Source organism: Melopsittacus undulatus, chromosome 1, assembly GCF_012275295.1.
Source record: "Melopsittacus undulatus isolate bMelUnd1 chromosome 1, bMelUnd1.mat.Z, whole genome shotgun sequence".
Taxonomy (NCBI): Eukaryota; Metazoa; Chordata; class Aves; order Psittaciformes; family Psittaculidae; genus Melopsittacus; species Melopsittacus undulatus.
Genome location: NC_047527.1, coordinates 70,712,340 through 70,737,495, shown reverse-complemented (window position 1 = coordinate 70,737,495; position 25,156 = coordinate 70,712,340). Strand labels below are relative to the sequence as shown.

The following is a 25,156-nucleotide window of genomic DNA, read 5'->3' as shown; positions in this document are numbered from 1 at the left end:
TTGATGTTCTCAAAAAAAAAGTATTGCTTATTCACATGGTTGCATACATGCACAAGTCTATTTTAGTCTTAGTAGTATGTTTTAATAGGTGTTCAAAGGTTTGAAATCTTTGATTCCACTAGAGAAAACAGTGCATGTACCTTCTTCTGATGGAAGAAAGAAATACATGGCTACAACAGCTTACAAATGGCTCTCAATGCAGAGCAAGAGGAGGTTGGTTCGCCTGCAATAAAATCTAGAAGTACATTTACCTTTTTTAACTTTGCTGCTCCAGCACCTGAGCGAATAGCCTCCATTAGGGCTCGCCTTGCCTCCCCAGGGTTGTTACATGTACCCACGGATGAGGACTTAGGAGCTGCTGCCGACAGCTGAGAGGGAGGTGGTGGTGGCGGCGGTGGTGGCTGGGCAGGGGCAGGTGGGATACAAAGCTGCTGCTCCTGAGGGTCTTCTGCCTTCTGCAAGGACAGTTCTGTATTTCTAAGACTCTGCAGCTCTTCGGAGGCCAACGAGGAGATCTGCTCATTATGCAGTTGAAAGGAGGTGATTAATATCAAGCATGACTAAACTGTAATTATTTGATATTTGATGCACTTTCAGTACCCCGATTTCACTTTGCCTGCATGATGTAAACCACATAGAACTTTTGTTTGCTCACAGGGCTGAACATCTGTTACTACTCACTCACATCACTCAGCTGGGCTGATTACCAGCATCAAGGATTTGGCATTGACTATGTCTCAGAAACTCAATCTTTATTTACTGTGAGCTCCAGGATCCTGTAACTCTTCTTGGCATGTAAGGTAAGAGAGAAAGTTGGACTTGGTATTCATTTGGAATCAACCACAAGGGTTTTGGAATCAGGAAGATGTATTACGGCTGCAGTAGCCACCCAGGAATCTTGTTACTTTTTGCAGTCTGGGCTGCACAGAAATAATCTCAGATGACAGGAAGGCTCTTTCAGATCTGAACTCACAGACATGGCTTCATTGAAAAAATGCTGTTAAAGCTAAAGTCTTCAGCCATCATAAAAATCTAAAATGAAATAAAATAGGACCAGAGAGAATTACGTGAAAGCTCTGAGAACAAAATCAACTGATTGCTCTTCCAAGCATGTTTTTGTGACATTTCTGATACTAAAATTTCTGCACGAATTACCAGCTTGGAAATTCAGCCTACTTAAGATGAATGCAAGGGGAGGAGGCAATCTTTCAGACTAAGCCAGCTTTTCTGTCAACTGTCTCAACAAGTATTTTTGCCGTTAACAACATCACTAGTAATAACCATGATGAATTGTTGGTAATTACAATGATTTGGCAATTATAAGGAAATTCAATATCATGTGCCCAATGGGAGGTTTTCAAGCAGATGCACTAGCATTTCTTCCTCTGAGAAACTGAGGCACAAGACTTCTCTAGTGCAAAATGAAAGGATTCATCTCCCATCCAATCCACATTCAGAAAACACCTATATTCTTTTCCGTCGCTGTAACCACACAATATATATGGGAATAATGTCATGTCAGGTAAAAATGAACATTTGACAGAATATGAAAGGGACAGCCCTTTCATCATAACACATCTGTATTTCGCCCTGTACACATACAAACATGGTGCTTTAACTAGCACAGGTGACATGGTGTGAAAAAGAAGCTTACAGTTTCTAGGCAACTTCCTTTAAAACGATGGCAAAAGCTTCTCTGCTGGAGGAAAGTATTCCAAAAGGTCTCTGTGATAATACCCTATCACTTCACTGTCAGAGCCTCTTTCAAACAAATTTACGTTTATTCCTAATGAATGCAGAATGCAGTTAAGTCTATGTGAAGATGGCTGCTGCCTAGCACACTCTGCTCTCAGGCTCAGAGGAGGCTGTACCCTACCTGCAGCAAGGGCACTAAGGTATTTGAGGGACAAAGCAATTTCCTAACACAGGCAAGAGATTCTTTCTACCTCATGCCTGCTATCTGGATATGTGCTAATGGCATGAGTCACTGCACAAGGGAAATAAGAACCTCCTTGCCAAATACACATCCTTGGCTGAATTAGCAAACTGAATGAAAACTAAAGCTAGAACAATGCAGTTTTGGGCTATTAGGAATAAGAGATGCTTTAATGATTAGGTAAATCTTTCAGACAGAAGCAGTCATCCTGCGGCAGTGAAAGTTGACGTTCTATCAGTATTAGTTACTTGTATACAACTTTCATGCAACAGCTCATGTTAACAGATAAAGAGCTTGCATGATGCAGTCCTAAGTGTGTTCTTCAGGTAACTGGGCTTTGATGCATATGGCAGGTAATGCAAATCTAATTGATCTAACTGCATACTCCTAAAGCACAAAAATACCCCACTTAAATGTGAAAATGATGGACATCTGATGTTCTCTATGTACAGTTCCTGTAACTAATTTAGATTTCTGTGTGCTTCCCTCTAAGCTAAAAGCACACAATTTGAAGGACTGTTAAATCTTATAGCAGAAGATAGGATTGGACCCACTATGCTATCTACATAATTCAGATCTAATCTTACAACATATTATTTTTCCCCTCAACTTTTCTCTTTGCAGCACAATGTTTAGTTTGTGGCATATCTGAGTTTATTCAAAACATCCAGTAGGAACAGACCACACTTAGAAGATCACTTACCATCTTCATTTCTTACCTTTTTCAGCTTTGAGGTCCCACTGTGGCCTCTAATTGCTGCTAGTAGGGCTGAGCGCTCATTCTCTGGCTCAATGTAAGAGGGTTTGCTGTGATTGCCATTTAGTGCACTGTCTGAAACCTAGAATATGAAAACAATAAACCTCACATTGTCAGTAGAGGTAGTTTGGAAACACTATTAAAAATACTTTTGGCACTTGTACCAGAATGCAAACTATAGAGACCAGTCAAGTCTGTCTTCTTTTGGGCCTGTTTTTACAACCCTTACTTGCACTGAATGGTGAGGATATGTGTAGATAGTAATGCTGCACTTACAGATGCCATCTTATATTCCCTGAACATGAAGTCAATGGCAAACGAGGATCACCTAGTGATATAAAATGCAGTTTTCTTTCATTGTAAGTATTCACAAGTGTTCTTCGTGTTGTGTGTTCCTGATTTCAGATAACACACTAAAATTTGGGTTCAGCTCTCAGGCTAACCTCAATTACTTCTCCCTTATGCTGCACTTCTGCACCATATGCTTATTCTGGCCAGTGCAGCAGCAGTGGTGTTGCTTAACCTACAGGATGTGCAGAATAAGCAGTGGCTTGGTCTGTATTTTGCCATTAGAAATTTTTCAAATGCCTTGTGTACTCCGGCTCTCTAGCAACTGTATCAGTTATAAACCTCTGATGTCTGACAGGGAGAATACAGGGCTCTGCAGTCTGAACAGGCTAAAACAAGTCCCCACTTTACCTTTCGGAGTTTTTCCTTTCCCCCTGCTGTTTGAATGGCTTCCATTAGGGCACTGTGCAGTGATGTGTCTTTTGGTACCGGCTTTTGGACGACAGGTTTGAACTTCTTCTTTGGTCCAAAGATATTGGTCTGCACATTAACATCCAATTCGCTGGTAGCATTAATATCCGAATCATCCAGTTTCTCCTCCTGTTCTGACTCTGTGTTTGCAGCTGCACCATTTAGCTCAGGTGAAGCTTTAAGTGAACTGACTTGTGCACCATTAGCAGGTGGCCATTTACCGACCCGCAAGGATGAGCTTAAAGGGGATGGGACTCCTTGGAGATCGGGAGACTTGAGAGGTGAGGCTGAATTAGTATGGGTCAAAGTCTCACACTTCTGGTCAAATAAAAGATGCATCTTTTTCTCTGTTATACTCTGTTTGCTGTTTAAACCATGATCATCTTCTGCACTGTTATCCTTTGAAGAGGATTTAGTAAGTGGGACACTGGCATTCTTTTTATAGAAACTCAGAGGAGTTGCTTGATTTGGTGCCCTGATGTTAACTACTTTGTTTTCCATGCCAGAATTATCACCAGATGTAAACCTGTGTGATGCTTTTTGACTGCGACTAAAAATACTTGAAAATGTGTCTCTTGTTTCTGCTGATTCTGTTTCCACAGGGCTGTATTTGGCCACAATAATACATCTTTTTGGTAAACCTTCTGCTTCAGTTTTAACCTCTCCTTCTCCTTGCTTATTTTCATCTTTCTCTCGATATTCCATAATAGAGTCAGACTTACAGGTAGATATATTGATGTGTCTTGCAATGGCAGAGGCAACATACTGACTTGAAGTTCTCCTATGTGGCTTTACAAATGGAAGCTCCAGCTTGTCTTTATGAATGGCTGGGGCCACTAATGGTGTTACCTGAGACTGTGTAATCAGAAGAGGTGGTTTGGTCTTTTCATTCTCAGACTGTCTTTCAGCTCCCTGGGTAGTAACAGTTTGTGGTGCTACAGGTTTTGGAGCTGCAGGACAAACAGGTTTGTGTTCATGTTTTATTGCAAAGGGCTTGGAATTTGTGGTGGCTGCTGACTTTTTAGGAAGATGCTCAGCAGAGTCATCACTTTGCTTTTCCATAGAACTTGATCTCCAGAATGCCTTCACTTTCCCGAGACAGATTTCCTCAGTTTCATCAGTAGCATTACCTGGTATGTGCTTACTGACACTGGTGTTTGGGCCTATAAGGTTGCCTAGTTCATCTATCTTAATAGCACCAGTGGAGAGTGAAACTCCTCTATCAAATTGTTTTACTTCAGGTTTCGGAGGGACAACTTTAAAGGTTGTCAAACCCATTTTAGGTTCATAATTTGCTCCTGAATTCTGGGCACGATGACACCATGCAGGTGTTGATGGGACTTCTTCTACTTCATTTTTTTTTGCTGGTGGCCATTTGATTTCTAATTCTGATTTACTTTTTTTCAGAGATTTTTCCCTGTAGCTACAATCATTAAATGGATTTATCTTCTCTTTTGCTGTACTGATTTCAGCTGTGGCCTTGGAGTGAGATGCAGTCAGCTTAGATTTACATTCCTCAGACTTCACACCATGTTTGGGGGGGGTGTCCAGTTTTAAGTTCTTTTCACTTCTTTTTTCAAAGGAGGATGTGAGAGATTCAAACATATCTCTCCTCTGTTCCACAAGCAAGTGACTAAATTCACTTTCAGATGGTTGCTGAAGTATTAGGTCCTTGCATATGCATGCAGCTCCACCATCTGTGTGTCCCTTACTAAAGGAACCTGCATTGTTGTTCTTATTTGTAAAGTTTCCCATATTAACAGAGTCAGCTGAGATACTTTTTGAAAGCCTAGTCTCCATCTCTTGATTTCCAGCTGAGTTAGAGGTGCTAACTTCTGGAACATCATCTATGACTGTCACTGGAACAGAATTGTTAACATCTTGGGCTGCTTCAACTTTTCTTGTATGTGGACTCAATGCTTCATTAATGTACTCAGAGTCAGAGTTCCTTATATCATCCACTGCTGCAAAACACACACACAACATTACATATAGGGAGTATTCAGGCAATATGACTTTAAATTATACAAACAGCCAGTAAAGCTTAAGCGGATCAGATATTTTAGTTACACTAATGCCTCTTACAAAAAAAGGAGAGATCTGGGTCCGTTTTATTGTCTCTTGCTGATTAGGATCAGCCAAATATTCCTGCAGTCCTCCTGCTTCAGCCAGTGGGAAACATACAAATGCAGCTGAAAGCAGGATTTCATCTATTGTTCATACCTTATCTTTGACTAAGTTCTCTCAGTGATAAACATTTCACCACATGACTCCAAAGGAGAAACATTTCTGAGAAACAGCAAGCAGCTCCAAATTATGTTTCCCAGACCTGGTAATAACAGCCCAGCTGAAGGATTTCCTTGAGCAAGCAAACAAAGAAACAGTACTTGTATTTTTTCTCCATTCTTCTCACCCTTCATTACCAGTGACTCCAGAAGCTTCATTGTGCAAGAAGCTTAACTCTCCTCTCAAACTTGTTGGTATAAATCAAGGGTTGCAACACAAAAGCTAAGAAATTGCAGTGTCAGAGAACTCACAGAAATTTAAACCAAAACCAAATCCACTGCAGAAGTAGTGAAAATAAGATGGGAAGTTTTAAAAATGTATTCAACATCATTTGGTGACAAAACATTAATGGAAAAGTACTTTTATTGACAGTAGGAAAAAGAGGAGCACAGTACAACATTTTATCTCTTCCCACTGTTTCTTTCCATGTTTTCAAAATTTTAACTTTAAAGTATATCTCCTAATGCAGAGGAGGCATTGGGTACAAAAATGTCCCCCCCCTTCTCTGCTTCATGAAGATAAAATACAAACCAGAGGCACTGTTCATTAAACACAGAGCTAAATTCACAACTGATTTGGCTTCACTAAAGTCAATAAAATTACATCAAATTTGGCCATAAAATGTGTCCGTAAACTGCTGTTCATCTCTTTTTGGTAGCAAACACTGAAACTGAATGACAATCTGATAAGCAGCATGAAAAATATTCAGTGCAAGTCTATAAAGAGAGGCTTCCCCAGAAGCAGAGGGAGAACAAGCACTTTGGGTGGACCACATTTTGGACAGAACATGTGAGTTGTTCCCAGTGATTTTAGTGAGAATCTTGTGATGTCTCCAGAGTACAGTTTGACTGCATCTCCTGGCTATGCCTCTCTTTTGTACTTCAGAAGTAACACACTTTCCTACCTTCTAAATGTTCATCCAGGCCAGCCAAAGTCTGCTGGAGTTGTGCAGCAATGAGTATATCCTCATTCTCTTGCTTAGCCAAAGAGATTTTTTCATGTTTCCCACTAAATGAAAGAGAAGAAAAAGGTTTGGTCTCCTTTTTTCTGCTTTGCACTGTTGCTCTGAAATACACTACCATTTCAGCCCCTTTGGTTCTACTGGGATTCTGAAACTCATTCCCCAAAGTGGGAAAAATATGCAGCCTTAGAGAAACAAACCACCATACAACACATGCACATCTAGAAAAGATCTCAGTGGTGACTGAGTATGCATGCTGATGATCAAAAGACAAGGATTAATACAGCCTGTTGCAAAGAAACAGTCTGGCCTCACTCTGAAGTACACATTTCAGCTGGGCTACTGAAAAAGCAGAATATGCCAGGGCCAAGGTTTTGCATATCCATACAATTTTTAAGCAGACCGCTAGCCATCCTGTGCACCCTCTGTGCCAATAGATTCGCACCTTAATTAAGTAAAAATTGCATGGTAATGAAAATAAATACAGCTAAGTACTGTTAGACAATCACTTTGCATCCTGAGGGGAAGGAGGGGAAGAGGAAAGAGAAACTAATCCCTTGAGAACTGTTTCAAATGAAATATCAAGGGGCCCGATTTTGCCAGAAATGAACTCCATGTTTTTTGATGAAGTTGTACTGTGATCTAAACCAAGTCTCAAATCAGAGTAGGTGCCGAATGTTGTCTTGACTTATTAAAATAATAATAAAAAAAGATGAAACTAAGAAAAATCCTAATGACAAATAATCAAAATTAAAAACCCCAAACCATATGGCAACGTGTTACACAACAGATCTTCTGTTTATTAGGAAGAAAAATCTTGACCAGCAGAGCTTTTCTTATCTAAACCATCGAAGCTAAGATTTCATACTGGGCAATTTCTTTTTTTTCCAGCTAGCTGTTCCTCACCTGAACTGAAGACATTGCTGTCTGTGACACCATATCTAAGCTTTGCTCTTGTGATTAGCCTATTGAAAAAATAATTTTCCATTCTAACCACACTTACAGTAACTCAGGTCAAGTGAAGCAGATTTGTCCTTTTCAAGATCAAAACCTTAATAGCGTTAAGTACAGGAACAGATGATTTTTTTTTATTATTATTTAGCAAACACAACTTTTTTTTCCTGCTCTCTAAGGCAGTAACATGAATAGGAATTCAGGAATGTTTCCTGACATTGATTTAAATTGTATCTAACAAAGTAGCTTCCTTTTTTGCTATTTTATTGTTCGGTTTTTCCCTTGCTCACACCAGGAGCAACTGATAGCACATGTTGGAGCATCAGGTCTTTTATTTCATTTTGCTTTTCTATTTATTTATTTAGCGTTCACCTCTCTGTTCTTTATGTCTTTTGTAGTAGTCCTGGAGCCTGATTCTTCTACTTGCACCTAAACTGCCTTGCACTTACAAAGCTGTGTTCATGTATTTGGGATCAGTGAAAACTGCATTTGCCAGTGACCTGAGCACTGACAGGCCCTGAGCATTCTCAGAAGCCACTGTGAACTGATGATGCTCAGGCTCAGCACCCACCCTGCAAGACTCATGGCAAATCCAGTCTTCCTCGTGATGGTTTAAGAGAAAGGTGGCACAAATCAGTCAAAGTCTCCAGCAGAGGCAACTGGCACTGCTATACTGCAGTTCTATGTACCCTGAAGCACACACACACACAAATCAGTAAGATTACTCATTCGAGCAATCTGAAAGGAAAGATTTAAACCTGCTCCAGCATTCAGACTGGCCTTCTCCAGGAAATAACAGGAACTATTGGCTTGAGAATTTCATGGGCAAATCGTCTAGGAAAACATATATGGGGCTGGAACAGGGATTCCTGGGCTCCAAACATGCAGTGTAGGTCCACTGCACTGACCATCTCTTTTCTCACATTAATCAATGGGAATCTTTCAATGACTCCTTATAGCAATATTATCTTCTTGATGGGCACAACTGTCAGCAGAGGTCTCTTTCATTATCTTCTGTGCACTTACACAGTGACTATACATAATTTGCCTCTCAATCTCTGCTTCCATCTCCTTATCTAGACAACTGGGATAATAATATCCAATTCACAGAATTTTTCTGAAGGAAAGAGAACAATGCAGTGAACATGAAAGGATTCTTATTTGTTCTTACAGAGGGAGCTTCAGAAAAAGCAGGTCTTTTCTTCTGCATTTCCAAATTCCTAAAAGAGCTATTGTTCAATTCATCTCCAAACTCACCTACCACAAAGCCAGAAGATACAGATTAATCATAGGGCTTTTCTTCAAATTCTTAGCATCGGGAAATTAAAATGTGATACGTGTTTTGTGAGGTGAAGGTGTGGTAGTTTCCAGTAGCTCACATAATTACAAATACGCTTAAGAAGACTCTTTCTCATAACAGCATTTGGGAAAGGAAAACAAAAGGGCATCCAATTTATTTACTTTTTTTATCCTGCACTTTCTTCCCTTCTAACCCTACACACTTTTCTTTTGTTGAAAGCTCTGTTTTGGCCAGCATCCAAGAAAAATATAACTCATTCTGATACCATGTTTTATATTCTGGATAAACATTACCAGTGTTATTTTCTCACACACACTTTTCCAACTTCGGGAAGAACTTGATAAACTTTAAGCTACCTTTCTGGTAAAACGTGAGGCACTAAAAATACAGCAATGGCAATCATTTAGCCCAAGCTCAAAATGGCAAATGTGCATGGTTTGTGGAAGCCTGTGCACTTATTACTTCTGTAAACTAGCAGAGATTTGTGCAAAAGCACAGAATGGAGCAAAGTGGTTACTAAACTACAGCCTTTAGTGTTCCACTGAGCTCATGATACAACTCCTCAGCTGGAGACAAAAATGAAACTTACAACAGCATTTCACCAAATTAGTGCCATGGGAGATGAGTATTTACAATAAAGTTTACATTCTAAAAAAGAAAGAAAGAAAATTCTCTGATGAACCTAGCTGTAAATGCTGCATTAAAAAGAAAAACAAATCAGTGGTAAGACAATGGATTTGCAATGACAGAAGCTGCCATTTTATTAAAGAAGCTCTACCTGGGGGTCTGCAAATGATAAAACTGACCTGAGCCTCTTCAGGCACTTCCCATGAGTTCTGGTGAGCCTCATGTATGGTACCAGAGGTATAGACCACAACTCTCACATTAACTGTCTAAATACAACACATACCTATGTAGACTGCAGAGAAGGAACTGAAGTAGAGATTCAATTATCTAAACTCGAACACTTGGTGACATCTGAAAGGACATTCAAAACGTCCATAGACATAATATGGAAGATAGGGAGACACATGCCCTGTTTCAGTGGCAACAGGAAGGAAGAAATGGCAGAAGACACCTCTAAGGTTAACTGAGTATGACCTGAGAGACTCACTCATTTTGCAGTATTTACTGTATCAAAAGAGAACTTGGCTCTTGTGAATGTGTATACTGGCTGGGGAGGGAAGACAGAACCATTGCAAGTAACAGAGTCAAATCCAGGCAGGCACACCATGCACTAGCACACACAAGGACAAACTGGTTGCTATGAGGCTGTTCAATGGACAGTAAAAGCATTAGCTTCTCCTATGTGTCTTAGGCAGCTAACATGGACTTATTGACATGGAAACCTGATATGGTTACTCCTGACAGAGATTTGGAGCATCTGGGCTCCTTTCCCAGCTTTGACAGTATTCTCAGTCTGATGCTATGGAATTATATTAATCCATCTGTATGTATTCAGATTTTTCCTCTTCCAAATGAATTCACAATATTCTACTTTGTGTAAGACAAATGCTGGAAAGAGAAATGGTCCTACCCTGGGTATACATTGAGGTGGGTATTAAAGAAGAGCCTGATGCTAAACAATTTTAAGTTGTAGAAAGTATGGCTGAAGCTTTTTGAATACAACTTGCTATTCAGCCAGGCTGGAAAGATGGCATTAAGTAAACTCAAGGTGTTTACATATCTGTTTTTGTGAGTGATGCAGCAAAGTGCTCTTCAAAAGTGGAGGTAACTATTTACCAGATTAACCAATAGTTTACAAAATCTTAGGGGCTATTTTTTTAATTCTTTGCACTTCTTGGGCTAGATGACTTTTTTTCTATTCCCTTCCAAGGAACGAATATAAAAGCAGCAGGAGAGCAGCTAGTATAGGTGGTGGACTTTCTGGTCACCTAAGCTATGACCTGACCATAGATATTTTCCATTTCTGCTGCCTCCTGTGAATCTGAGCATGATTTTTTATTGTTTGATTGGCCAAAGCCTGCTAAAACACAAAATCTGTAGACTGAAAAGCCAACTTAGGACTTGTTAGATAGCAAAGTCATCACCTGTTTTTGATGCAAGACTTCTGAAAGTATCAGGCAACTAGGAAAAGGAAAAAGCACATGGTCATATTCTGTTGAATGCCAGATAACCTTGCTTTTTATGTTTTTCAATGAGTGATAAAAAAAAAGATGCACATACTTTTTGAGAGCAAGGTACAGGTATCATTCTCATTCCAAGTTTTTTAGTTTGTGTTCAGTTCCTAGTTCTGTGAGACTGCATCAAACTTACAAAGGTTTTTAGACTGCATTTATATTGATGCTGAATAAAAACCATCAGAGATTGAATTAACTGTTTTCCAATCCTACAACACACAAACCAGTAGTACCTTCAGATACACCACCATTCAGTTACAAATAAGAATTTGCAAATATAAATGGGGAAGAAAACAAAAAAATTTTTCAGCTGCAGCTGGGTTTATGGTCTTTTTAACAGTCTTTTCCCACGGTTACTGGTCAAAAATCTAAACAGAAAGCAAATGAAAATGCTTTGGCTTAGTACAATTTTGTGTTTTAATGCTGGAAATCTCTAAGCCTGTTACACACTGGAGTGATTTAAGCTTCCAGAGTCTCCCAACATATGTCCATTCCAGGGTCCTGCTGCATAAGCAGCAGCTTGTCGTTGCTATACAGCTGGAAGCATGCTTCCACTCCCCTCTCCTCACATGGGACTCTGGTAACAGCTCCTCAATGGGAAAGCCTGCAGGCAGACAGCACTGCAAGAAATAGTCAGGAAAGTGGACTAGTATGATTTAAATCTTAACAGTGACACATCACCTGTGCAATATAACGCTGCAAGTTAAAAGATGGCACAGTGAGGTTAAATAACTTCCCTTGGTTTACACAGAAAAATAAGAAACAGAGCAAGGACCAGAGCCTTTCTCTCCTGGACACCGGCACTACACATTAGCAACTCATACTGCTTTTGAATGTGCAAAATATTCTATAGCTCCAAAGTATACGGCATTTTTCCAGTGGATGATTTTAACAGAAAGGCCAATCTGGATTCCTGCTCTGTAACGACTGTATCTACTACTTAATCTTGGTATTATTAGTATCTTCCCTCCATGAAGATCTGCCAGCAAAAAAGTGCATGAAGAGTATACAAATTGAAAGAGTTTTCTGGAACAAGGAGAAAGGGAAAGCCAGAGATAAGGAAGGAAATTAGCAAAACTATGTAAGAAGCAGAGGCTTGCAAATCTGTCAGACATCTGGGCCTTAATTAAGTAATTCTTCATCCCTGAAGTTTACCCTGTCGCTTTAACCCTTTCTCTACTTTCCTCCCCCTTAAAACTACATTTTTGTTTTCAAAAGGTAAAACATATACCTACCCAGCTAAAATAGAACTTACCCTATAGAGAAATAACAGAATAAAACTTTTCCATATTTCTCGGAGGTAGTTATAAGTGACATGTAATTATATAGAATGTGTTTGCGCACAGAGATATATATATAATACATACGTACACTGCTATTTTTCATCACAGTTTTCCTCTTTCCCTCCTGCCTGCCTTCTGCCACTCTCTATTATATTTTTTCTTTCTCTGACCAGCTTCATCACTGAATTCTCTTTAGCTACTGACTTCTCTTTCCCTCCTGTCCTTCCCAATCAGAATACAAAGCCTTGTAACATTTGAATTTGAATGGGCTGAAAATTAAGCAGAACAAGTTTACTCACTCCTGTCCTTTCAAGCTTTTGTTTCAAACTAACTCATCAAAACCCTAGCAGATTTGTAGCAAACAGCCAGTACTTCTCAGGTTGGTAATGAAGAGGATTCTTCTCCTCCCAGTAGCTTCAACTACCCAACCAGAGCCAAAGGCAACAAAATCATCTAAGAGAAAGGGAGGAAATGGGATTATCCCTGTCCAGACCCACAGCATGAACTGATCTTAGGAAGGCTCCCCCACCCCCACCCTATGCCCTCCACTAGCTGTACGTGAAAAAATATTCCTCTCTCATGGCTACTGAAACAGAAATGCAAGGGAGAGAAAAATCCCTTTCAGACCCTTTGGAAGGTATTTTATCTTTTTTGGCCCAGACAAGTGTGCATTTATTTAGCTTTATAACTGCCAAGTTCCCTTTACATTTGAAAACACTTCTATTTTTAAAAATATTGTAATAACTTTAAAATCTTTTCAAGACAGTAAAAAAGAGAGCTTTGCATTTTAAAGTGTTAAGACACCCTTTTAAAGCCTTGATTTCAATTGTTTATAACTTTGAGAAATCATATAACTTTGCTAGGTGGCAGTCCAAATGCTACAGTTTATATCATCCCCATGATCATTCCATTATTTTATTTCAGCCCAAATAGTTAAACGTCTTCCAAGAACAGAGTTAGGAGGAAAAGGAGAGCTGCATTCTGATACATGAAATGTCATTAATGCTCAGTCCTCTGAAAAAGAAAAAAGGAGTCTTGTGTGGTCTAACTGGTTACCAGTCTGCCTTGACTCTATGTGCATCAGCTCTCCTTCTCTAAAATAGGATAATGACACCTTTTCATCCCACATGAGTACTGTGCAGAGAAATGAATTAAAGTCTGCATGGCACATGGATACTAGTGTGATGAGTAAGATAAAAAGAGCAAAAGGAAATTAAATGGTCCTGTCTCCAGAAGAGAATTTGAACTGAGAATGATCAGTGGTATGCCTGCTTTATTAATCGAGCTCTGAAACTTACAAAGAAAAGAAACCAAAAAGAATATGATCACTTTAACCAAAGATATTATCAGACTGAACAAAAACGGGGGAATTAAGGGTAAAGGGGGGAATATAAGGTTACACGGAGAGCCTTAATGTTACCAAACTTTGCGCACGTGACCTAACATCCTAATAATATTATTTTAACATAATTTTTAATGTGTAATTATTTATAAAGCTCCAGACAGTAGGATGCTTTATAGGCATATAAAATTGTCTGATCCCTGCCCCTAGGAGCTTGCGTGATGACACCACACAAGGGATGGGAAAGGAGGGGGTATGGGAGGACAGAGTTGCAACACTGTGAGATCATGAGATGTACTTACTGCTACATAAGCAACATTTCAGCTTCTCTGTGGTTTTCTTGTTACTCATTTAACACTATATATTAAAATTCGGTGAACAGATACATAACACAAAGAAATCAACTGTAAGGAAGGATATGAAGAAAGACAACTATGTAGTACAATGTTCAGAGTCAGCAGTTAATATTAAAACATTCACAGTCAAGCACTGCATGTAGTCAATTATTTATATGGGGTTAGCCCTTGGCACCTCCAGCTGAGGTCTGGATTCTGCTCCACCAGGCACTGTACAAACATATCGTGACATACGATACCTGCATTAATGGTTTTTAAGTATAAAAAAAAAATCAGTCTGTGGCGGAGAGACAAAGACGGTTTAACAGGTTAGAGACAGAGCCAAGGGTAGAACTAAAGTGTTTCCATATTTGATTTGATATTCTACGTTAGGATTAAGATTGCTTGAACAAGAATCCCAGAGCAAAACAGAGTGCAATTGAAAGTTGTTCCCACATACTGGAAAACAAAACTATGGAGAAAAGACCCCAGCTTGGAAACCCTGAAATCTGGGGACCTTCTTTCAGAAATTTCTGCTTCTGTGCTCTGGAAACTGAATTGAGAGTGGAGCTCTGCTGTGGTCATCATTGTCACTTCTGTGTGTGCAAAGCCCATTGTATGTGCCATTTCTGACCTGGTCGTATCACTATACTGCTGTGTGCAGACAAACCCGTCACATGTTGAAGACTGCACCTTAAATGCTTGTAACTTTCCTTGACTTCAGCAGCAGATGAGGAGCAGACCCTGCTGTGGTATTTTAATGCCATCAGCATTTCAGCTATACAGAGACCACCCAAGCCACCCAGTAAACAATCCCAGAAACTCTGGGAACAAATGAATTTAAAACTAAACAAACAACTAACCAAAGTAAGCAAAATGGCAAAATATTCCTGATCTCTTATAGTACAGGCTAAGCCTCAGGACCAAACCTGGGTAAGAACTGTGGACTTGATTCTGCTCTTCACTGTAGTTCTTCACAGTGTATGTGCAAAATGCCTCTTGGACATTCTTTAGAGCCTTTCACACTCCAAATATAATTTGGTTGCTTTTCAGAGTACTTTTCAGAGCCCATAGAGTACAAAATTATTTTAGCACACAGCATTATAAATTCTTAGGAATTAGTTACTTCACTGTGTGAAAAGCCCAAGTTTTAGTCAGCTTTACAATTTAAAATGACAAGGTAAATATTTCCATTATTCTTATTAATGTCTTTTCTCCAGGCTTTGGCCAAATTAGTCCCTAAATAAGGTTGCTGCCTACAGTGGAGCTCAGACTCAAGGATGACTCCTGATTCACTGCTGCTAACCATTGCTACTTTACAATATCAACATGTTCTCCCGTTTCTTTGCTCTTATCTTCCTTTCACAATTGAGTTATATCTTGGTATATGAACTAGAAGATAGAAAGGAATGAATAAACTCCATGCAAAATTTTCTTTTAAGCTTTTTGTAGTTTATGAAACATATGTAAAACTCTGTGTAGCCTGGTATCAATTATTCACATAAACTGCACTTTGACTTTCCTGGAATTTAGAAGGCTGGTGTGGTCCTGAAAGTAGCCTTTTCATCACAGGAACTACACAGTCTCGGAACTCCCAACAGGTTTTATCAGTGGGGTGGCAGCTGTTGCGACAGTGGGAGCTGAAACTGGTGTTCTCCAAATTTGGCTGTACTCAAAGTTGTACTCAGAATTGATTTCTATCCCATTAGAACAAGGATTCATACAAATAAGCTTAAAAAACCCCACATTTTTTTCCTTGCTTCTACATTTAGGAAGTGACTTTTGAAAATAGCAAGTTGACCTGCAAAAGGATCTAGACAAGCACAATTTCAAACTAAACTAAATTCCACTTTTAACCTTGTTTAAAAACATTCAGAGCATAAAAATGAAAAAGATATTACTATCAGCATTGTTACTGTGGCAGTCTAAAGGGTTGCTGATGAAAGATGAAAATAAATCACAAATGTTAAGTCTCTGCTATACCCTAAACTTGATCTGAAGCAATTTTGCTGTCCCAAAGCCTAAAAAATAAATGGAATTTATGAATAATAACTGCACTCCCCAAATGACAAAAACTGTCTCTTCTTTCAGTCTAAACCCACTCTTCTTAAATTATGGACATGTTAGATAAATACAGAATATTTAACACAATAAAATCACAGAAAAGATTAAGTTGGAAGGCTAGCCCAACCTCTTGCTCCAAGGAGGGATAATTTCAAAGCCAGACTAGGCTGCCCAAGGCTTTGCCAGGCTGAGTTCTGATAACCTCAAGGCATGAAGATTCCCCAGCCTCTCTGGGCAATCTTTCACGGCTTAACCACTCCTGTTTTGAGGAGTTTCTTCTTCATATGTGATTTTTATTTCCTTTACAGCAGCTGTTGATGGTTGCCTCTTGTCCTTTTACTGTATACCCCTGAGAAGCCTCATAGTTCTGCTTTTGTTTAGGGAAAATCAGGCAGGTCCCTCCTCACCCACACTGATTTTGCAAGGTGAACACCACAGATGGCTCCCTCCATCTCATACACTGTGTTCTCCAGTCCCCCAGCCCTCTCGATGGCTCTCCTCTGGGCTTCCTCCAGTTTACCAACCTCTCTCTTGCACTGGGGACCCAAGACTGGACACACAGCACTGGCCTCACAGCAGCTGAGCAGGGGAAGGTCATCACCTTCCTGGTTGCGAAGGGCAGTAAAATACACCATCCTTCCAGCTTCCACTCCTTTGGCTTAGCAAGACCCATAAGCGGCAGTACTACCGGACAGGTTATGAAATATCCCCTTGTGTCTTCTATGTGCACTCTTCCCAACTATCAAAGATTTTGTGTGTTTGTGTGGCAAAGGTAAGTCTCAATGCAATGTACAGTATACGTACCTTTGGCTGAAGTGAAAGATGGAAAGATTGCTGACTTCCAATGTCACAATGAGCTGTGGTCAATGTCTTATTTGATTAAAAAAACCCCAAAGCAACCAGAAAACATCCAAAATATTTTTTGATCAGCATTGTTCTTAGAGGGTTTTGCTTTGATACCTCTGCTCAACATTATGCTAATGGTAATCAGTTTAAATCCTGCATTTTGACGAAAGTTGGGACTGCTTAATTATCTTACAAGACCCAATCTAAGTCTACTGAAATTAATGGGTTGTTTTTTTGGATCAGGTCTGGAATATTAATCACAGTTACTATACTAGCCCATTTAAGCTTCCAAATAGAGACTGCATCAGGACCTAAGAAACTGTAAAAGGACAGATTATGAGAAAAATGTATTGTTGAGAAAGTTATCTAAGTGAGGCTTTACCTTGTCTCCTTTGATATTGATGGATAAAGAAAAAATCATTCCAATAGGTTAAATACTGACTTTGGCCTAATTTATCCCTGATTTATCACCCACTGCATGATCCAAGATGAAGTTCTCCCTCAGAAATGTGTGGAAGGAAATAACTAGGTCATGATACATGCTCTTATGAAGGGGCTACAGATTAGCAGCTGAATGGAGAGAGACCAGAAAGCACAGACTTTGTGTCAACTGAGAATTCAGAGGAATTTCTGGCCCCTGTCCCATGACTCTGCAGCATCACACAGAGCAGATCCCTGTCAGTATTACCAGGCCACCCTCCTTGCTGGAGCACAGCTTCCTATTTGGCCAGTTTGTATTTGCAAAGTCCTATAAATTTTGGGTTCCCTTTACAGCCCTGCCACCAACTATGTGAGTTTTGGCAAACAAACAGTGTCAGTCACTTGTGCTTGAAGGCAGTTTCTAATTAAATTTCAGGTTCTTGTATTTTCTTGCAAAAACTGCAGGAAAATGTTTATTTATGGGGGAAAAGGAAAAAAAAAAGGAAAGGAAATATGCTGGAAAAAACACCCTAAACCCAATGTATAACTCCAGTGGGGGTTAGCATTAGGTGAACATATATATGCATGCACACATCCACAAACCAATCTCCAAAGTTCACTGAATACAATCCTTCTCCACGTGGCTTTTAGTGGCTTGGATTCCTTCATTTTATGAGTTTTCCATTTTATGACCTGCATGCCATTTTTCTAGATCAATATATAGTAACATTTTAAGCACTTCATATGCTATCAGAACGACAAAATAAATCAAACTGTAACTAAATTATTTCAGACTTCTTAGAAAAATCAACTCCGGAGGGCAGCGGTCTTTTGCAAGAAATGTAACTACAAGTTCAAACAGAAAAGTGACCTTTGCCTGTTGCTACAAGTATGTCACTGGAGGGGATTTGGCAGTGAGCTTTTCACTGGGAGGAGTCACTTGGCATTCATACTGGTTTATGAAAGAGCAGAAGAAAGCAGAAGTTGGTTTTCTTAAATGATTCCCTACAAGAAGGACATGCAAGATATTTTCCAACAGCTGACTGCAAATAAATGTTTTACCTCTGTGGAGCACTGCCAGATTCCATGCTACTGCAGTAGGCATTCTTTAAAGAACAGGTCTCTGTGCTATGTATTGCATCCGCCTCAGCTGACTCCATGTAGCCATTGACCACCTTGATGTCTTTCAACTTCATACTGTCATTTTGTGAATCCAAAGATACAATGTCAGATGGGGAGCTCACAACACCTGAGTCTTCGGTGGTGTCCTCAGATGCAAAACAGCTGCTTTCTGATGTTGTTTCTTCCACCTCTGATAGCTCCAGAACAGTGTCATCCACTACATAAACATTATCATGTGCAGGCAGCAGGCTCTCTAAATGAAATATAGCAAGGAAAGTTAGCTGCAAGACATCAGCACATAAATCAAACACAGAGAGCTATTCCTTTGTAACTGGAAAAAACACATGAAATACATTAGAAATAGTAGGATGAGCTTAATATTTGTATATAGGATTAAGATGATGTGAAAAGGTGTTTTGCTATGCCTGTCCTGAGGAGTTTGGGTTTTATAACTTTTATAGCAAATCAGTTTCATTACTTCTATGAAGAAACAACTTTCCAGGGACAGCTTCTTGAGCACTTAGACCAAAGTTTAAAGGATGTGGTGTAAGAAATCATTCCCATTATCACGTCTGACACCATCATCTCATTATTCCTTTCCCGTGCTGCCAAACAGATCATGACATTTCCAAGGATAAATCAATACACGAGTAAAAATTTGCAGCATTTCCCAGTCAGGTCACTGAATTGGTAAACTAGATCTACCACTGGCCCGCTGGGTGTAGCTTTATTTTACTGCCCTTCTGTTTCCTATCCATTAAGCGGGAGAATAAAAATCATCTCAAAGAATACAAAATCTACTAACAAGAGTGCAGAAAAGTAGACACTGTGATGCTTAAAGCAGAACCTTTTCCAAGGTTAAGTCATTTATAAAGGAGATCAGGGGATATATCCTTTGCATGTTTAACTCTATTAAAAGCTGCAGATCTTAAGATTAGACATAGTACAATTTTTTGTACTGTTTTAGTTTGGCTCCTGTGAGCTACTTGAGTTTTCGGGTTTTTTGGGGTGATATTTTGACCAAAAAATACAATTTTGTTATTTTCTTTAAGAAATGTACAACTCTGGACTCCATCCTGCAAAATATGCCATTGAAGGGGAACTCTCAACAAGGTCAGTAATTTCCACTGGGTGACCAAAGACAGAATCAAGCCCAAACACACTTCTTTTGATCAGAAGAAATCAATATAGACTAATTTAAATGTTTAATTGGGAATTATAAGCGTGCTCCATTCTCTTCAACCTCAGTATGCAAAAGGAAGATTAAACAACAGTTTATGGCCTGATCCTGCAGACACTTGGGGCACCTGTTAATTACATAAGAAGTCCCAGGTCTACAAGCATGACTAAGTTTAAACATACACTTCACTGTTTTTTTAGGGTCAGAATCTTTCTGAAACATACATGAAAACAACTTTGTCAAAAAATGTCATAGAAATAATCTTGTAAGGGTGTAGCTTAGCAGTGAAGCTTTGAGTAAAACTAAAATAAAAATCAAACCAACATTCTCCTTGGCTGAGGTTACAAGATGCCATTAAGTACTGAAATTGATTTCTGACAGCAGAAGCAATAAAATTCAGAGGGTTACAAATCATGATTAAAGTTGTAAGTGCTGTCAAGCATCAATATTAATGATGGAAGATGATCCAAAGACTCCAGTGCGACTTTGGAAGTAATGTTATTTGATTTCTTTGACCTTATTTTCTGTAACATTAGCTTTAGGTTCCAGATGTAATCCAAGAGATCATTCCATCTAAAAATGGCAATTACAGAAACTAAGTGTGTGCCACTGAACGGATTAGAGTATGCTCATGCCAGAACTACAGTTAGGAAAACACCAACATCAAGGAGAAATATGAACAATTTGACATTAAACACCAAATAATAAAACCCCAGAAAAACAGACAGTAAACAAACAGGCAAGAGTACATGGCCTGCTCGGCTTTCAAACACAAAAAGCCCCAGTAACAATCCCACCATCAAAGCATTAGTAAAAGCTACAACGAGTTAGAGCCAGAACAAAGTAGGATAGTAAAGAAATCAGCTGAAAGAGTGGAAGCTGAGGAGTGGAAACACACAGGAAGATTTTGAAGTAATGCACAATGCAGTACACTTTGATGCAGAGAGATCTTTGTAACACAGGCCACATCTATTGTCACCAGGATGCCATAAGTGACCTCCGCCCTATAGCTGGAACAGCAATTTATAACAAAGTGCCTACTTCCAGTTCCTGGCATGAGGATGGCAGGCTTTTCCTCCCTTGCTCTCTCTCTCATTTCCTCATCCTCTTTTTGCCTGCCTGCAACTATTTCCTGCATCTCTCAGCTCAAGGATTTAGATCCACTTGGTCCCACAGCCCTACTTGCCTACTGTAGGAACAACACTCAAGTCTCTCCTGCTGTGATTCAGCAAGCTGCCCTACAGCAGGTCTACCCCCAGACCATTCTTCCTACATGTTGACAAATAAAAAGAAAACCTATTCTCTTACTATCAAGGTCCATGTGCAAACAGATCCCTATCTGTTACATCTGGATCTCAGCAGCTGAATCATCCAGTCCAGTGTAAGAAACTCCACATTCAACAGCAGTTTTATCCTGAAGCACAGAACTACAGAAAGACATCTTTCTATTCCGTAATTAAATTCCCTGTGCTCAAGCAAAGCCAAAATTTCCCCCTTTCTTCAAGCCTATCAGTTTGTCAAAGGGCTTCCATAATCTTTTCATCAAGCAGATCCATTAATTTTTAACACGGTTAACACATGGCACTGAACAGTTGCTGGCTGAGGCAAACCCTGCTGATTGCCACTACTACTTGTCTGAACATGAAACCACAAACATAAAACACAACTGTTACGGTTCTGTGTCATGTTAACAATCTTTTTCAGCTAAGAACAGCACTAAAAGACCCCTGTTTTAAAGCTGAGCCATTCTTGGATGGATCAAGTAAAAATCTATTTTTCCTTCTACATGCTTGATTAAGAATTCACTGGTGCAAACTGAAGATGGATGGGCATTACTGAGTAATGATATATGACATGAAAAAAGCCTACCTCAACTTTACTGAGTGTTCTTGACTCCAGGAGTCAGAACATACCTTTTATAACTTTCTAATTCTACACAGAGAACTGGGTAGTAGAACATGCAGTAGTAGATGTGATTCTGCCTTGTGATTTTTATGTATTTTTTATCAGATCACACATACAGAACACCACCACACACTAAGCACAGCATGATCACAATAGCAGCTACTGAGGTTATTTGTTGGTTGAATAAAGACAAATGTCAACACTTGTTTCTCTATTCTGTTATGACACAAAGAAGATTTCAATATGGACTCTGATCTTCAAGACCTCACGTAGACACATCCAGGTTTAAGACAGAATATTCAGCAAGTACTTCAGGACTGGCCGCACAAATAACAACTGCTGCAGATAACACATTACTGAAACACTGCTGTACCTCGTAAGACTGACTTTCCAAGCATGTAACAATGCTATGATTTTTTTCAGTAACATGAATCCGTTCACTGGCTCAGGTGGGGTGTGATATTGAAGGGAGTATAGAACTTCCCTGCAGACTCCAAGTCATACTGAAATCTCCGTGGGACATCTCACCCAGAAGTGAAATGGAACGGTGTCCCTTAATGCCCTATGTTGCCATTTATCTACCTCCTGCTCCAGGCTGCAGACTGTGCAAAGCCGAAATGAAAGCCATACAAGGGATTTCCTCTGCTTAGCAGCAGCAGCACTGTCACTGCACAATTAGGTCAACCACAAGTTACGAAGGCTTTCTTGCAGGGGGACTGGGATGGCTGATTGCAAGAATGTTGCCCATAATCATCAAGAGGGAAAGAGGAGAGTAGCTCATCAGTAAAGAATGTGAGCTTCTTGTTTAACACAAAAGAGATCTTGTCACTTTAATCTCAATAGGCTGTAAGTAATTAGGAAAACACTGAACTCTGAGTTTAGAGGAGTCATATCTGCACTAGTGCAGTTTGATATCACATATATGTACACATTACTCATACAGAATGCCAATGATGGGGAGACAGATAAACCTCACCTGGTTTAAATGCTTATCAGCACTTTCAGAAATGAAGATTTAATTCAACTGCTGCAAGTAGCATACTCATTGGGATTACTACTACCACCAACTTTGAACAAGATCAGAATCAGACTTGAGTATTCAAAAGTATCCTACCCAGACTCAGTCACCAAATCCCAAGCCATCACTCCTTCCAAGTCCAATGGGCACAGGGCGTAAGTCTTGTCAGACTGTAACAGTTTGCTGCGACCTTCTGTTCTTACAGCCCTGCTTGTGGTTTACTGTCACATTCAATAATGACAGGAACTGTGTATCCAAGAGCATTTTTAAAGAAGTAACTCTTTATTTAACCCCTACATGTTGATGTGAGTAATCTGAACCTTACAATGGTTTTAGAGAATTCCTCTGAGTTCTTGCTAAGAACCCGGTAATTATTTTCTAATTTCTTTCATCACTTGTTCCACTGCCAAAAAAACTTTCTTTTCATGGACTAAAATTGCTTTGCTGTAGTTTGAATGGTCTATCACAATGCAGTTGTAAAAAAAAAATTAAAAAACTTCATGATGTTAAAGAATATTCTTATAATGATCCCAAAGTTACACCATAATTATTTCACTAAAGGTAGTTAAATCTTCTAGCAAGTGAAATAAATGCTGTTTTAATTATTTGCACTGGCAGCAAAAAGGTAGACCGTCACAAAGGAAGTGTACATTTTTTCATGCACTTGGAAGGCGGCTGGTGGAAGAAATGGTAAAAAGATACCATTTATGATGGCAGTGATCAACAGAGATTAACAGAAACAACACAGGATTAGCTTAAGAGTTTCCGCACAGATAAAATGCGTTTTGCTAACATTTTACCCATTTTGCTCTTTGAACAAAAACATGTACATAGAAAAAGGTACTAAAAACCATTCAGGGAGCAGCTGAAGCACAAGACAGAAGACAGAATGAGGGGACTTCTATGCATTGCAGTTAAGATACTTTAAATTTAAATATAATTCTTAGCATATTTTGAGCCTACATCCATCCTTTTTTTTTTATTAACAGAAACAAAGAGAAAACAAAATGACCGCTCATATATTAAGTATAGCATAGGGAATGTGGGAAAAGATCAGGCTCCAAGCATTCCTATCCCAGCTCCTGTAACTGCCTTGCAGAAACTGAAGGCAAGGCCAGGAACTGCTGAGGTGAGGAACCATGCTCTGCAGCTTCAGCCCTCCTCCAAAATTAGGATGTAAAGCAGATTAATGTTGGCTCAGCTCATTTAGGTCATAGAATCACAGAATAATTTGATTTGTCAAGAGCCTCTTGCGGTCACCTAGTTCAACGTCCTCCTCAAAGCAAGGTTAACTTCCATCTTAGATGAGGTTGCTCAGGGCCTTGAGCATCTGAGTTTTGAGAATCTCCAAGCACCAGGACTCCACAGCCTCTCTGGGAAATGTTTAATGCTTCTTCCCATAAAGAACATTTTTTTTAATGCCATATGGATAATTTTCCAGCTGCAACTTGTCACTGTTGCAGTCTTACCCTTCTGCAGTGAATCTCAGAGTAGAGTCTGGCTCTCCCTTGTCTGTCAGATGCAAAACTGAATTCAAATTCTCCTTAGCCTTTTCTTCTGCAGGCTGAACAAGCCCTGTTTGCCTCAACACCTCCATGTACCTCTTCAATGCATTCTGCTAGACTCTGCTGCGCCTACTCTAGTTTGTCATTATCTCATTCCACAGAACTCAAAACTGAACCTACTTTTGGACAGTGGACACTGGTGTGGCTTTGTGGCAGCCAAATAAGGGGAAATAATCATTTCCCCTGATCTGCTGGCTATGCTCTTGCTAGTGCAACCCAGTCTGTGGTTAGTGCTTCATCACTGTAAAGGCACAGTGCTGATTCACACAGCTCTGCATGTGACTCCCATAATAGTTATTTTCAGTCTCCTTCCTAGTCTTACGCCCCTTGCTCATGTTTTCCAACAGGTTTTTTAATTGCAGTGATTCTTGTTGCACAGAACCTGCAAAGAGAATGAAATCCATTCCTTGACATGCTAGCCAATAAAAAGAATTAAGACTCACAAAAGACATGTCTCATTAGACCTATCATCAGAAATATGGAACATGGAGTATTATTAGATACACTTTGTGAAACTGCAGCATTTCTGATTATAGAATCACAGAATCATAGACTGGTTTGGGCTGGAAGGGGCCTTAAAGATTATCCAGTTCCAACTCCCCTGCCACGGGCAGGGACACCTTCCACTACACCAGGTTGCTCTAAGCCCCATCCAACCTGGCCTTGAACACCGCCAGGGATGGGGCAGCCACAGCTTCTCTGGGCAACCTGTGCCAGTGCCTTAGCACCCTCACAGGGAAGAATTTTTTTCCTAATGCCTAACATAAATCTCCCCTCTGTCGACCTAAAGCCATTCCCCCTTGTCCTGTCACCACATAACCTTGTAAAAAGTCCCTCTCCATATTTCCTGTAGGCCTCCTTTACGTACTAGAAGGCTGCTATAAGGCTCCTTGAAACTTCTCCAGGCTGAACAAGCCCAGCTCTCTCAGCCTGGCCCCACAGGAGACACGCTTCAGGCCTCTGATCATCTTCATGGCTTCCT

The 25,156-nt window shown here is 39.7% G+C and overlaps 1 protein-coding gene across 1 annotated transcript in view; it reads right to left on the bottom strand.

Moving 5' to 3' along the window:
- COBL (cordon-bleu WH2 repeat protein) overlaps positions 1-25,156 on the bottom strand; it is a gene marked incomplete at its 5' end in the record, with an annotated part of 115,293 nt that overhangs the window by 5,465 nt on the left and 84,672 nt on the right. The window contains 5 exons of the mRNA XM_034068000.1: positions 252-515; positions 2,656-2,775; positions 3,393-5,416; positions 6,643-6,746; positions 18,447-18,759. Of these exons, the coding sequence (XP_033923891.1) occupies positions 252-515; positions 2,656-2,775; positions 3,393-5,416; positions 6,643-6,746; positions 18,447-18,759 (2,825 nt within the window). The remainder of the gene's footprint in view (positions 1-251; positions 516-2,655; positions 2,776-3,392; positions 5,417-6,642; positions 6,747-18,446; positions 18,760-25,156) is intronic.